This window comes from Bubalus bubalis, chromosome 19, assembly GCF_019923935.1.
Source record: "Bubalus bubalis isolate 160015118507 breed Murrah chromosome 19, NDDB_SH_1, whole genome shotgun sequence".
Classification (NCBI taxonomy): domain Eukaryota; kingdom Metazoa; phylum Chordata; class Mammalia; order Artiodactyla; family Bovidae; genus Bubalus; species Bubalus bubalis.
In genome coordinates, this window is record NC_059175.1 from 35,747,141 (window position 1) to 35,762,639 (window position 15,499).

At 48.4% G+C, this 15,499-nt stretch overlaps 1 protein-coding gene across 2 annotated transcripts in view; it reads right to left on the bottom strand.

The window, feature by feature from the left end:
* Positions 1-12,714: 12,714 nt before the first annotated feature.
* EGFLAM (EGF like, fibronectin type III and laminin G domains) overlaps positions 12,715-15,499 on the bottom strand; it is a 195,209-nt gene continuing 192,424 nt past the window's right edge. For both annotated transcript variants that reach the window (XM_044932653.2, XM_044932654.2), the window contains 2 exons: positions 14,715-14,818; positions 12,715-13,890 (listed from right to left, as the gene is read on the bottom strand). In XM_044932653.2, the coding sequence (XP_044788588.2) occupies positions 13,736-13,890; positions 14,715-14,818 (259 nt within the window). In that variant the 3' untranslated portion in view covers positions 12,715-13,735. The remainder of the gene's footprint in view (positions 13,891-14,714; positions 14,819-15,499) is intronic.

The window sequence follows — 15,499 nt, forward strand, 5'->3', positions numbered from 1 at the left end:
TAGATTTGCCAAATATAACTGTGAAACACATGTTAGTGTTTAAGTACTAGAAGAGCTCGTACATGTGGTCTGTCCTTTAGGGAGACCTCGGTGCATATCTGGTTTCCCAGATGGTGAGTTCTTGAGCCAAAATGTATAGTGCAATCAACCCTGGGAACTTTTAAAAGGGTCAAAAAGAGTGGAATGATGTCATTAGTAGGGAAAAACAAAATATAGATGTATGAATAATCATTTTAATATATAGCATTCAGCATCACACTAAAATGTTAGCTTACAAACTCACATTCATTACAAAGGGCCTGTGTAAGAATTAGTTTTCAACGGCCTGTAAATTTGATCTATTACCCTTCCCCTGGAGTGACTAACAGTAAAATTGAATTAAAAGTATTATTCAGTCTGTAAGAACCAGTGATGATGAAGAACAAGAGATGTCTTGCACTGATCTGGGATTAAACCCAAGATGATTTTTATCCCAGAGTGATTACTTTCAGGTTAAAGAAACAAAAGTTGTTAAGGATGATTGTGATAGAAACTGTTAAGTGGGAATTATGTTAAAATGAGTACAATTGCCATGTGTGGGGGGCTTCCCAGGGGGCGCAGTGGTAAAGAATTCGCCTGCCAATGCAGGAGATGCAAGAGCTGCAGATTCGATTCCTGGGTCTGAAAGGTCCCCTGGAGGAGGAAATAGCAATCCGCTCCTGTATTCTTGTCTGGAGAATCCCATGGACAGAGGAGCCTGGCAGGCACAGTCCATGGGATTGTGAAGAGTCAAACACAACTGAACACACACACATGCCCTGAATGGAGCTCAAAATTATGTCCCTAAATGTTTGAAAGATGAGCAAGAATTTCAAGTCTCAGTTCAGTTCAGTCGCTCTGTCATGTCCGACTCGCTGCAACCCCATGGACCGCAGCACACCAGGCCACCCTGTCCATCACCAACTCCTGGAGTTTACTCAAACTCCTGTCCATTGAGTCAGTGATGCCATCCAACCATCTCATCTTCTGTCGTCCCCTTCTCCCACCTTCTATCTTTCCCAGCATCAGGGTTTTTTCAAATGAGTCAGTTCTTCGCATTAGATGGCTAAAGTATTGGAGTTTCAGCTTCAGCATCAGTCCTAATGAATATTCAGGACTGATTTCCTTTAGGATGAATTGGTTGGATCTCCTCAGGCCAAGGGACTCTCAAGAGTCTTCTCCAACACCACAGTTCAAAAGCATCAATTCTTTGGCGCTCAGCTTTCTTTATAGTCCAACTCTCACATCCATACATGGCTACTGGAAAAACCATAGTTCTGACTAGATGGACATTTGTTGGCAAAATGTCTCTGCTTTTTAATATGCTGTCTAGGTTTGTCATAACTTTTCTTCCAAGGAGCAAATGTCTTTTAACTTCATGGATGCAGTCACCATCTGCAGTGATCTTGGAGCTCCAAAAAATAAAGTCTGACACTGTTTCCACTGTTTCCCCATCTATTTCCCATGAAGTGGTGGGACCGGATGCCAAGATCTTAGTTTTCTGAATGTTGAGATTTAAGCCAACTCTTTAACTCTCCTCTTTCACTTTGATCAAGAGACTCTTTAGTTCTTTTTTGCTTTCTGCCATAAGGTTGGTGTCATCTGCATGTCTGAAGTTATTGATACTTCTCCCAGTAATCTTGATTCCAGCTTGTGCTTCTTCTAGCCCAATGTTTCTCATGGTGTACTCTGCATATAAGTTAAATAAGCAGGGTGACAATATACAGCCTTGATGTACTCCTTTACCAATTTGGAACCAGTCGGTTTTTCCACGTCCAGTTCTAACGGTTGCTTCCTGACCTGCATACAGATTTATCAGGAGCCAGGTGAGGTAGTCTGGTATTCCCATCTCTTGAAGAATTTTCCACAGTTTGTTGTGGTCCACACAGTCAAAGACTTTGCCATAGTCAATAAAGTAGAAGTAGATGTTTTTCTGGAACTCTCTTGCTTTTTCGATGATCCAACGGATGTTGGCAATTTGATCTCTGGTTCCTCTGCCTTTTCTAAATCCAGCTTGAACATCTGGAAGTTCACGGTTCACATACTTGTTGAAGCCTGGCTTGGAGAATTTTGAGCATTACTTTAAACCTTTTCCCCCTCCCTTCCTCAGCTAACTGAATCTTGGCTGCAGGGCTGGGTCTTCACTTGGACTCAGCCTTCAGAAGCAGGGTGAGTCTGGGTGTCTTCCGGGCATTAAAGGCCTTGCACACACCGGCACCCACATTTTCCTTGAGTCGATGGAGAGGCAGGAAGACTTTAGGAGCCGAGTTTTAAGGATACATGGCCTTTCCTGGTCCCAAATTGCCAAAGGACAGCGCAGACGATGAGCCTTCTTCAGAGATGTACCGAGGGTCTGATTTTCTCAGTCACCGTCTGAGGCTCCATTTTCCCCTGTGATCGATGCAGGTGCCACACCCCAGGCAGCAGCTGCCCTGGCTCCCCACCAGTTTCAGCTCTGACTCCCATGGTGACCCTGGAGAATTTTCTCCACCTCTCATATCACTCTTCTCAGCTCTGAGCTGTGGGTCTTACCTACCTTTGACCGGTTGTGAGGATTCCAGGTAATGTCCACAGTGCCCCCAAGATAACATTTCACTATGTGACTCATGTCTCTGTCCTTTGAGAAACCTCGGATACAACTCAAGACTTTCTGACCAGCGCTTAAAGACGTCAGTGCCTTAAAGCTGGCTTAAGGTGCACCTCAGGTTAGTGACGTCTCCCAGAGGGGGTTCACCAGCCAGAGTCCTGCTAAGCAAAGCCCAGGATCTCTTCTCACGGGTCGATGCTGTACTCTTCACCTTTCTTCACTTGGGTAACTTCTTCCAGGGCTCAGTTTAGGTGGTGCTGCTCAGAGAAGTCTTTTCAGCACCCTGGGAACCCCATCATCTGCCTTCCCAGCACCCCCACCTCTCAGGTTCTAGCACAATCCTAAGGCTTCATTTGATAACGGGAATTGAACAGCTGTGTCCACAGAGATTAGCATAGTGTCTGCCGCATCACAAATGCTTGATGAATATTCTTTAAATAATTGTGCCTTGAAAGCGAAAGCAGTTTAATGTGTTTTCCTAGATATTATCTTACAGAGAGGTGACCACCTGTGGGAGAGTCTCTGGGGCTAAGGAGAGGAGGAGAAGCCAGGGCAGTCCTCCTGGAGCTGGGAATCCCTTAGAAGAGGAAGAGGCTTCCCAGGTCAGCTGGGGGAAGCTTCTGTTGTTCATGGTAGATGCTCCTGTATTTGTGAAATGCAGTTACCCTTTAGTCTCCCTCAAAGGAAGTTCGCCCTTGCGCTGTTATCTGACAAAAGCAGATAAATGGGCTTCATGTGAAGTGACCACACGTTACAGTCCTCCCACCTAATGCCCATCGCCCACCTCCTCCTGTTTGGAGATGTATTTCACTCTCTCAGTCAAGTTCTTGACATCCTTCCAAGTGACAGAGGAATCTCTCTTCCCATCTATTCCCATCTCTCTTCTCCCAATTGCATATCTGCTTCTTTAGGAGGCAATCCTTGCCTGACCTCTCCAGCATTTACTTTGCGGGCAGGGGTCCTGGTACTTGCTGTCAGCTGCACTGTTTCCCCCCAGAACTGACACGGTTCTATTCTCTCACCCACAACTCTCAGGCCAGACATCCCCAATCCATCGTTCCAGGCTTCTCCAAGTTTACAGCCTTATATTCAGAGAGAAGAGGGCACCCTTCCTCCCAGCTCCAGCAAGGACCCTGGCTGGCCTGACCTGTGTCATGTGTCCATCCCTGGTCCAGTCCTGTGGTTCAATAGATGTTCTATTTAAAGGCTACTTCTCCAACTATGACATAAAGTTAGAGGAGGACCAGTCCCCCAAAAGAAGGGAGGTGATACTCTGAATGGACAGAACAATAAATAATCACTATAGACTCACTTAAGAAAAGCTAGAGTAGATAAAAGGAAACAGAAAAAAAATTGCTCAGTCTTCTCATGCAGGATTAGCATTTTTAACACTTTACTTTTTGTCCTTTTAGACATTTTTCCTATGTGTATATATATTTACACATACTTTCATATATTGTACCTATATGCATATATATATAATTACATTGTATATTCTATTTTGGAACTTGATTCTTTTACATAACATTTTGAAAATGTTTGCATATCAATAGAATATTTTATGGTGTTATTCTTTTCACAAATATATAAAATCTCAATGGCTGTCTGGGGAGGCCTTCCAAATAGCTGTGAAAAGAAGAGAGGCGAAAAGCAAAGGAGAAAAGGAAAGATATAAACATCTGAATGCAGAGTTCCAAAGAATAGCAAGAAGAGATAAGAAAGCCTTCTTCAGCGATCAATGTAAAGAAATAGAGGAAAACAACAGAATGGGAAAGACTAGAGATCTCTTCAAGAAAATCAGAGATACCAAAGGAACATTTCATGCAAAGATGGGCTCGATAAAGGACAGAAATGGTATGGACCCAACAGAAGCAGAAGATATTAAGAAGAGATGGCAAGAATACACAGAAGAACTGTACAAAAAAGATCTTCACGACCCAGATAATCACAATGGTGTGATCACTGACCTAGAGCCAGACATCCTGGAATGTGAAGTCAAGTGGGCCTTAGAAAGCATCACTATGAACAAAGCTAGTGGAGGTGATGGAATTCCAGTTGAGCTATTCCAAATCCTGAAAGATGATGCTGTGAAAGTGCTGCACTCAATATGCCAGAAAATTTGGAAGACTCAGCAGTGGCCACAGGACTGGAAAAGGTCAGTTTTCATTCCAATCCCAAAGAAAGGCAATGCCAAAGAATGCTCAAACTACTGCACAATTGCACTCATCTCACACGCTAGTAAGTAAAGTGAAAGTGAAAATCGCCCAGTCGTGTCCGACTCTTTAGGACCCCATGGACTGTAGCCTACCAGGCTCCTCTGTTCATGGGATTTTCCAGGCAATAGTACTGGAGTGGATTGGCATTTCCTTCTCCAGGGAACCTCCTGACCCAGGGATCGAACCCGGGTCTCCCACATTGTAGCCAGACGCTTAACCGTCTGAGCCACCAGGGAAGTCATACACTCTAGTAAAGTAATGCTCAAAATTCTCCAAGCCAGGCTTCAGCAATATGTGAACCGTGAACTTCCTGATGTTCAAGCTGGTTTTAGAAAAGGCAGAGGAACCAGAGATCAAATTGCCAACATCCGCTGGATCATGGAAAAAGCAAGAGAGTTCCAGAAAAACATCTATTTCTGCTTTATTGACTATGCCAAAGCCTTTGACTGTGTGGATTACAATAAACTGTGGAAAATTCTGAAAGAGATGGGAATACCAGACCACCTGATCTGCCTCTTGAGAAATCTGTATGCAGGTCAGGAAGCAACAGTTAGAACTGGACATGGAACAACAGACTGGTTCCAAATAGGAAAAGGAGTACGTCAAGGCTGTATATTGTCACCCTGTTTATTTAACTTATATGCAGAGTACATCATGAGAAACACTGGACTGGAAGAAACACAAGCTGAAATCAAGATTGCCGGGAGAAATATCAATAACCTCAGATATGCAGATGACACCACCCTTATGGCAGAAAGCAAAGAGGAACTCAAAAGCCTCTTGATGAAAGTGAAAGTGGAGAGTGAAAAAGTTGGTTTAAAGCTCAACATTCAGAAAATGAAGATCATGGCATCCGGTCCCACCACTTCATGGGAAATAGATGGGGAAACAGTGGAAACAGTGTCAGACTTTATTTTGGGGGGCTCCAAAATCACTGCAGATGGTGACTGCAGCCATGAAATTAAAAGACGCTTACTCCTTGGAAGGAAAGTTATGACCAACCTAGATAGCATATTAAAAAGCAGAGATATTACTTTGCCAACAAAAGTTCGTCTAGTCAAGGCTATGGTTTTTCCTGTGGTCATGTATGGATGTGAGAGTTGGACTGTGAAGAAGGCTGAGAGCCGAAGAATTGATGCTTTTGAACTGTGGTGTTGGAGAAGACTCTTGAGAGTCCCTTGGACTGCAAGGAGATCCAACCAGTCCATTCTGAAGGAGATCAGCCCTGGGATTTCTCTGGAAGGAATGATACTAAAGCTGAAACTCCAGTACTTTGGCCACCTCATGCGAAGAGTTGACTCATTGGAAAAGACTCTGATGCTGGGAAGGATTGTGGGCAGGAGGAGAAGGGGACGACAGAGGATGAGATGGCTGGATGGCATCACTGACTCGATGGGTGTGAGTCTGAGTGAACTCCAGGAGTTGGTGATGGACAGGGAAGCCTGGAATGCTGCGATTCATGGGGTCGCAAAGAGTTGGACACAACTGAGCGACTGATCTGATCTGATCTGATCTGATAGATTAATTCTTTAAATGCAGCATTCTGGCCATTCATACAGTTCACACTTTTCCTTGAATAATGGAGGACTTTAAGCTCAGATGAAGCTTCTGGCACAGATTTTCCCAGCACTAAGAAGCAACACTTGAATTTAGGCGCTGTTGGCACATGATGCTGGGGAAGTCCCAAACCACATTTCCTATGCTGTTAAGTGCAATCTTCACCACTGAGTGACTAGTGAAGATTCTGACCTAATGCAGAATTCTCCCACTTATATCCCATTTCCTCTAAGATATTGGGGCAGCCAGCAGGAGCTCAGGGTAAGGGCTACTCAGGGCTCAACCACTCAAATCCATGCTGGACCCCTAGTCATTGGTGAAGCTTTCAGGACCCAGGGGAAATAGGATTTTGCAAAATTCCTTGATATGTCTTTTTTTCTTTTTTTGACTGCACTGGGTCTTCGTTGCTGTGTGCAGGCTTTCTCTAGCTGTGGTGAGCGGGTCTAGCCTTTACTGTGATGCTCAGGCTCCTCACTGCAGTGGCTTCTCTCGTTGTGGAGCACGGGCTTTAGGCACAGGGCCCCAGTAATTGTGTCACACAGGTTTTGTTTCTCTGTGGCATGTGGGATCTTCCCAGACCAGGGATCAAACCAGTGTCCTCGGCATTGGCAGGTGGGTTCGTCTTTTTTCTTCAGTAGAAATTTTAAAAGATTGCTATATTCTCTGGGAATAGTTCTTTTCCTGGCAGTCTTGGTTTGGCTCATGGTTTGGGGAAGTTGCAGACCGTGGCAGTTCTTCAGTTGGGATAGCACATGACTTCAAGTGTGCCCTTGAAGAAAATAAAACTGGTCTCTGTTGAAGCATGGTCTGGAGGTAGGAGAGACTGGGAGCCAGAGTTGAAGAGGGTTAGGGGAGGCAGATTCTAAAATGGTCCTGAGACTTGATCCTGGATGCACACACCTGGTACAAACTCAACCCTGGAGTGTGGCTCAGCTGGTGTACAGGACAGGAAGTCACTCCCATAATTAGGTTACTCGTCAGTTGGCTGCGTGTTAATAGAAAGGGAGGATATCCCGGGTGGACCTAACTAATCAGGAGAGCTCTTAAAGAGAGACCAGGCCTTTCAGAAAGACTGCTGGCTTTGAAGGAACAGAGAAGGTGCCCCATGAACTTGGAAGAGAGCCTGAGCCTGTGATGACCCCATAGCCCTGGCCCACGCTGGTTTGAGGAACAGAGTGTTCACTCTCCTTTATATTCTCATTGTGTCTCCTCTGAGTTGGTCTGCATATAGTGAGTGCCTGTGGTGGTCACGAGGTGCTCCAACAATGCTTGCGAGGACCCAGGAAAACATTTTGCATTCCCACCCTCCATCCTGAAAACTTCAAAGCCTCCGAACAAACTCCAAACAAACCCCCTGGGTGCTGGAGGTTATTTATGGAGAAGGCAAAGGAGAGAAGGAAAAGGCTTCCAGGCTTCCAGACCAGATCCAGTCATGTGACAGTGAATAAGGCCCCAGCCCTGGGGAAGTCCTCTTACCTCCCCTACCCTCTCTGAGGAGCTGGACCTGGAGATCACTTAGCTTATTTTATTTCTGAGGGATGTGGTCCAGACTAGTGGGCACAACTTCTACTCTACTGGACAGTGTCCCCCATTTCATACCCACAGTTGCCCTGTGAACCGTAAGTTCTGTGAGAGCAAAGAATGCCTGCAGCCTGGGCAGGGGGTGGATGGGGGGCGGTCATCATGCAGCCGGTCCCCCACTCCCTCTCCTCCACAGCCCTCTGGGTCTCTGCCTCTGTTTTCCTTCAGGCCATTTCCTAACAGGGCTTTCCACAGCTAATCCTCTGGCCTGGTGCCTGTTACTGGTGTTTCTAAATGAGTGCAGATGATCAAATTCCTTGCACTTCCTTGACCTCCTTCTCACGGATATTCCCACCCAAGTCCTCTTTCAGACAAGCTGGAAGTGCAGTCCCTTAGCACCAGGCTGTCCGAGGAGGTCAGAGCCTCAAGCCGGGCCCTGGCTTGGAGGTGAGCTGCTGGGACATGGTTGGGGGCAGGGGCGGTGGTGGAGGGGAGGGATACCACGTGTTCCAAGATCTGTGTGCCTTGGATCTTGAGCAAGTCAGAGAGATAAAGACAGTCAAAGATCACTCATCCCAACTGCTGAGACACAGAGTTCCTCTCACATCTTTCCAGGAAAAGGCGAGAGCTCCTGGAGCGCACTTTCTAGGATAAAGACGTCTCAGCAAAGGCAAGAGGAGGAGGAAGATGAGGAGAGAGAGGAAGTTTTCTCTGCTTCTTCCCCTGCTTTTGTACTTCTCGGCTTGGCCAGGGCCAGGCAGGGGCCCCAGCAGGAGCACATCCATGTTTGGAAAGAGCTTAAGGCAACTCCCCCTGAGTGCTGGAGGTTATTTGTGGAGATGGCAAAGGAGAGAAGGAAAAGACTTCTAGCCCAGACCTCATTGCTTGCCGGGAGCCTGAATCCCTCTCCGACGCAGCAGCTCTGGTCCCTGCTTCCAGGTTTGCTCAACCCAGAGTCCTGGCAATGGGAGAGCTCTGGGAGAAGGCAGATCTGGAGCTGTGATGAGAAGCTGGCAGGCAGACACTAGGGGACTGGCCCCAATCCCCCTCACCCACAAGACTCTCCTGCCAATGACAGCTAACCCGGGGGAGCCCCAGAATGCCACTGGGCAAGCCTGGGTGGGGCCCAGAGGCTGCTGCATCTGACTGCGGGTCAGGTCAGGTGCTTCCACAGTGAAGCACCATGGTCGTGTCCTTATGTGAGGACCACGGGCAAGTCACTTGGTCCTTCCGGCCAGCTTCTGTCTTTGTGCGTCCTATTGGCCTTGCCTGCTGGCTCCGGCCATCATCAAAGGAGGGCTGTTTTTGAGATCAAATATCTGAATGTTCTAACAATGTGAGGTTGAAGTGCAATTACTCACAGGGCCTGTCTCAGAAGCCAGACCATGCTGCTGAACTGGATTAGTCATTTTGCTGCCTCTAAGCACACAGCCACCTATAAACTGAAACTTCCTAATGGCAGCCTGTCACTTCCACCGAGACCCACCAGTTGAATGCCTTCAGACCTCGTACTCCACATCCTCATCAAAGCTGAGGCAGGACCGCTGGTATTTTCCAAGCATATTTAAGGTGCACTGTAGAAACACCAAGGGATGAGGCGGTGATGACACCGCCACCCCCCACCCCACTTCTCCATCTTGGGAGGTAACTCTGTGGGCCAGCTGAGTTATTCGGGATTCTGATTTTGACTCCATGCCACCAGCCCTCTCCCCTCTGGGCTCCTTCTGGATGGCAGTCCTGGAGCTCTTCTTTCCTGCCTTTGACATGATAAACACAACACCCTTTGTGGCTAAGGGACTGTCTGGCTGTCGCAGGGCACACATGTGCTCCACCTCCACCTTCAAGGGCAGCCACTGTGTATCTCTGGACTGGGAGGAGCTGGAAGAGGACCGGAAGGGAAACAGGAAGCAGGGAATGCTTTGTCCAAGCCCCTCTCCTCAAGGATGAACCACCTTTTCTGCGAGAAGCTGGAATTCTCTGCCTTTATTTTCCCAGCAGCCAGGTTCCCTCTCAGGGGTGAAGCAACCCTGGGGGTGGAGGGTTGGGCGGGGGGCAGGGGACAGGGGGTTGGCTGTCAGGACTCTGTGAGAGGCTGGGAGCCCTCCTATTCGCGATCCCCTTTTCCTTGGGAAACTCTCAGGGGATAAAAACAAGCTTGCTGAGAACCATATTTTTCTGGGTGAAAGGTGAAAAATGCAGCATTTCCTCCAAGTGGAAAGCACTGGGTCCGCCAGCTCTGGGCACATTTCCGAGATCTTCCTCCCACGCGGGGAGGAGGCAGGCAGCTCCTCGCAAGGGGGAGAGGAGGAGAGGTGGGCGGTGGGTGTTAGAAGGGGAGGGAATCGGAAGGGAAGCACCAGTGGCTGACACCAGGGCTGTTGGGCGTGCGTGGGAAGCAGAGGGCCTGTTTGTGTTGGAGGAGCCTGGGGACTGGACAGAAGGCAAAAAAGGAGGAGCAGGGCAGCCGCTCAGGGTGTGCCTGACCCACAGGGGCACCGAGCTCCCTGGACTCTGGGGCAGCGAGGGGACAAAGACGACTCCACAGGCCTTCCTGAGAGATCCCACAGGCGAGCTGAGAGGAAACACAGGGTGCGTGAAAGTTAGTTTTCCTAAGAAAAGCAAGAACATTCCCCTCCCTGACCTCACCCCAGCCGTCCTTACTAAGAACACATGGGAAGTTCAGGGGAATTTTCTCAAATCCTGCTTGTGGGACAAAAGCTTTTCAGGAACCCATGCTTCATGATATCCTTCCTGGGCAGGACAGGGGTGGCTGGCATTAACCTCCGAGCTCACTGGCTGCTCCTCAAACCTCTTTGGGCAGCCAAGAGTCCAGCCAGCACCCTGCTCCTGCCTTCCACGGAGCTGCTGCCACAAAGCCACGCACAGGTCCCGTCCCCCGCCAGGCCCTGCTCCTCAGAAGGAACACGGCAGCAGGCGGAATGGGGACAACAGGGCGCAGCAGGCAGGGCTGGAGGCGGGGCTAGTCCCTCCCCACCTCAGCTGGGCTGTCCCTGCGGCCTCCCAGGACTTGCTGCCCTGGACTCTTTGCACTAATGGCCCTGACTTCTCACTCTCCCTGAATCCCTGCCTGGGGCCATGCGACTTTGTAGTTGCTCTCACAATGGAGATAAGAGTCTATTCCTTCATGCCTAGACTCTATGGACTCGGACTAACACAATGTGGCAGAAGTGATGCGAGGAAGGACCAATCCCAGGCTGTCAAAGGCCTTAGACCTCGATTCTGGTGCTCTCACCCTCCTCCATCAGCATGCAAAGGGCATGGCAGGCTAGGTCACTGGTCCCAGCAGGAGGATGGAGCAGACCCCCGGCCACCTCCCCGTCCTGGCCAAGGCCATGCTAAGTGAGCCACCCTACACTTGTGAACAAGTCTTGCTGAGGCTGGAAGAACCGCCAAGTCAAGCTCAACCCCGATCAGCAGGGCTGCCAAGCCAACCACTTAAGGCGTGGAAGCAATCAACACATCTCTGCGGTATGCCACTGAGGTTTTGTGGTTGCTTGTCAGGCAGCATTATCAGGACAATAGATAGCAGATACACTTAGCAAGGAACCTGGGGGAGCCACAGAGCCAGCCTGAGTTCTCCCTGGGTGTCTTGCTCACCTAAACCCCAATCTAATCCCTTAGCATCAGGACAAAGTTTTTATCCTGCCAACCACCACTGCTTTTATAAAGTCACCCCGCGTTTCCTGATTTGGGGCCAAGAGGGAAGAGGGTGAAGGAGCTTGCTCCCAGCTTGGTATATACCATCTCTTAGCCTGTTCTCCCACCCTGAGCCTCCCATGTGATCAGCTCCTCTTGGGTCCCCCTACTCTGGTGCCCTCTCACCCACAGCATCTCTACGGCTCTGACTCCATCACACGTCACCCCTCCCCTCCCAGCTCCTTTTGCATCCCACCCAGAGCAAGGCAGTTCAGCATCCTCATCAGCTCCAACATATACTCCCGGGTCCCCAACCCCAGGTTACTGCGTGTTTCCCTGGATAACAGTCATAGAGAGAAATAGCACAACTCTTCTGGCTTCAGCTCAGCTGAATAGTTTGCTCACTTTTTTTTTGACTGAAGGCAATTGATTCAAAATGTGACTCAACTGGAGTTGTGAAAGCAACTCCATTATATCTTGGAAGCCTTGCCCCTGGATGTTTCCAAGGAGACGCTGTTGAGGTGAGGGTGGTGGGGAGGTGGTGACACCCACTTTCCACCATGTAACTTTCTCCACACTGCACTCACAAGGTGACATTAGGTAGGAGAGGATGAATTGTTGTTACCTTTATTGCTCTGGGATGAAGCATCCTGGTCATCAAAGGTCCCCAAAGACAGGAGGCAGAAGGCTGAAATTCAAGGTGGATGTCTCTAGTTTATTTATTCATTTTTTTAGAACTCTTAATGTGCCTAGAACGGTGCTTGGTGCAGTTTCAAGCCTTCGCTGAGAGCCTGCTGCACACGCAAGAGGAGAGTCACGGCAGAGCTGCTCGTAGGTGCCTCTGTGAGTGGATCATATTTCCCTCCTCTTAGGTTGGTAGCAGCATTCATCTCACCTTCCTCAGCAAGTCCCAGCATGGGGGATCTGCCAGGGAGCCCGCCGTCCCCAGCGTCACTCATGAGCTGGCTAAGCAGCACCATGGTTACTACCAAGGAAGCAACCCTGCTTCCCTGATTCTTGTCCAGATGCTCAGACCAGGCCGAGGGTGCCCACTGCCCAGCCTCAGAAACACTGACTGCAATGTCCATTTCTGGACACGGCCTTGGGAGGGAGCAGTAAGCCCTCCACGGGTGAATGAACAACCAAATGAATGCATGGTAGCCTTCATCTCCTTTATTCAAGTGTACTACAGACATCCCCTTCTCTCAAAACCAGGACAGTGACCCACCTCAGTAACACTGGTGCCTTCTCATCTGCTTGTTCGGGAAGCTTCATATTCGCCTCTTTGAGCCATCCTTTACCAAGAGGGAATGGTCAGCTCCCCAAGGTGCCCACCCCTGTGACCCACCCCACACCGCTGATGCCATGAAGGGCCCACACAAGTCTCCTTTGGGAGAAAATTCTAGGAAGTGTGCGAAGAACTCAGGGTCGTCCACTCAAACTCGCAAAAGTATACCGCATGGACAGTCGGTCACTATAAAAATATACACATACAAAAGGAGAGCTACAAAATCATGGTGCCCATTTTCTGAGATTTGCATTATAAAAAGTAAGGATTTCTCATTAAAGGTAAACTTTCCAGGGTTGGTGGCGGTGGAGGGGGGCGGGCAGCTTCATAATTATGATTCTATCTCTAGTCTCCCTTCATCCTTATTTTCATAGTCCGAGCACATTGAACCAGCCAGCGAGGAGGGGAAGGGGTTAATCCTAGTTATTCATGGGCCGAAGTGAGAAAACAGAGGGTCAAGGTTTTACAGTCATTCTGCTGTCAGTAAGAGTGTGATGAGTCAGGAGAGGAGAGAAGTATTTTAATACTGCCCTTTGGGTCTCTCTCTCTCTTTTTTTTAAAATGAACTATGAATCACAACACAGTCATTGAACTACAGCAGACGGGCTCGGAAATTCGCCTTGATGTGTGCTCTCTGGCAGCCGCCACACACTCAGTGGACGAAGTCTCATGCTTCCTACACAGAGTGTTCCTTTGGGCTTGGCCCACAGAGTGTCAGCAGGAAAGGCCACCGAGGGACTCCCGCCTCGGTTCTAGTTTCTCATCAGGGTGAACTTGCTCCTTGAGGACAAGACACACTCCTGGTCCCCGTGCCTCTGTGTCAGGCAGGGTCTCGGGCCCCCGGGACTCTCAGGATTGAAGGCTCGGTCTTTTGGGCAGGGCCAGCTGGTGTTACTTGGCTCCGCAAGTGTTGATGTTTTTCCCATCCACGGCGTCTTCCACCAGGGAAATGTGGTAATCGGTGGACAGGGTGAAATGAGAAATGCAGCCCACAAGGCCTCGCATGTACTGCCTGTTAGTGTGCAGAGCGATTTCCTTCATTCCACCTGCCAGGAAGCAAGAGGGAGATGACCTGAGCCAAAGGGGAGGGCGTCTCTGTAGGATGCTTGAGTGGCTACTGACCAACACGTCCCTCAACTGACAGGACAAGGTAAGGGTGCAGAACCTAGAACTTTGGACATCGCATCTAGTTCATAATTAACCTTGAAGGGACAAGTTGACTTGGATCAGTGAGATACACAATCAGAGCCGTTAAGTATCTACCTCATACATGATTTTCTGACCTAGCTGACCACTTAAAGCAACACAGTACCTGGTGAATTTTGAGGAAAAAAAAAAAAAAAAGAAATGTTGTATAATGTCAACAATATGTAGTATGTGACAAGAGATGATGCCATCTTAAACCAAAAGAAACACACTGATGTTGTATGCTTTCAATTAAGTTCACTTTTAGGAAATATCCTACAGGCAGAGGTGTCTTTCCATGTTTATGTGTCTGCATTAGTGGGTTCTAAGCTATTTATAAAAATACCACTCATTCTAATTCTGTGAGGGTCCAGAAAGAAAGATACTCCTTCCTCCAGGAGAATTCCAGGAGCTATATTTAGCAGGTTCCTGTTCTATAAACAAGCAGGGTTTTCCTGGTGGATTGGTCCACAGCACAAAACCATCTAAAGTGTTTCCTGACCCCTCAGCCATGAGTCAGAAGTTCAGAAAATGGAAGAATGGAATATCTGAAAAGTTTCCTGATTTCCAAGTATTTGACTGATCCAGTGAAGTGCACGACTTTGGGAAGCCCCAGCATAACAAAGGGAAGACTAAGAAAAGGCACTGGATAGCTGAGGTTCTGCTGGAGGTCAAGGTCACTTACCCACATACAGAGCTCCGTTGATGTTGAGCTGCCTCATCATGCCAGGTGACTTGCCTGTTCTGGCCCCATAGTCATCCACGGTTATCTTTCCTGATTGGCCATCCCTGTAAAAACCACCACCAGCTTTGGAACTTCCTTTAATCATTCAATCATGTACTCATGTTAACAGAAATGTATTCAAGTCCTCACTAAGCACCAGGCACTGTACTAAATGATGGAGCTGTCAAAATGAAACAAACCAAGAAATCACCCAAATTCCTGAGGCCAAAAAAAAAAAAAAAAAAAGAAAGAAAGAAAAAATTGCCAGTGATCACACAGTGTCACCACTCTGTGGTAGAAAAACGCCCAGGTGCTGTGAAATCCTACAGGAGATGGAGAGAAGGCCAGGGGAAACTTCTCAACAAAGACTCTGTCTGAGATGCATTTTGAAGGCTGGGTGAGTCAGGTGAAGGAGCAGGGTAATGCAAACAGGAAGTGGCAACCGCAAAGAGAGAAGACACGGGGGTTTGGACAGTCTGAGCATACAGAATTCCAGAGGTGGGAATAGAATAGGAAAATGTGAAGCCAGAAGCAGATGTTGAGGGGCAAAAGGAGCTTAGAATTTATTCCGAATGTGGGATGGAACCAGAGAACTTTAATGGGAGGAGTGGTGGTGACATGGCGACACCTGGTGCTGTTACTCTAAGCGCAGTGAGAACCAATGAGGCAGTCCCCATCGGCGGATCACTCTCGGGGAGAACAAATAATGGTTTAGAGGCTTCTAAAGGACCCATGTGGCGCATGCA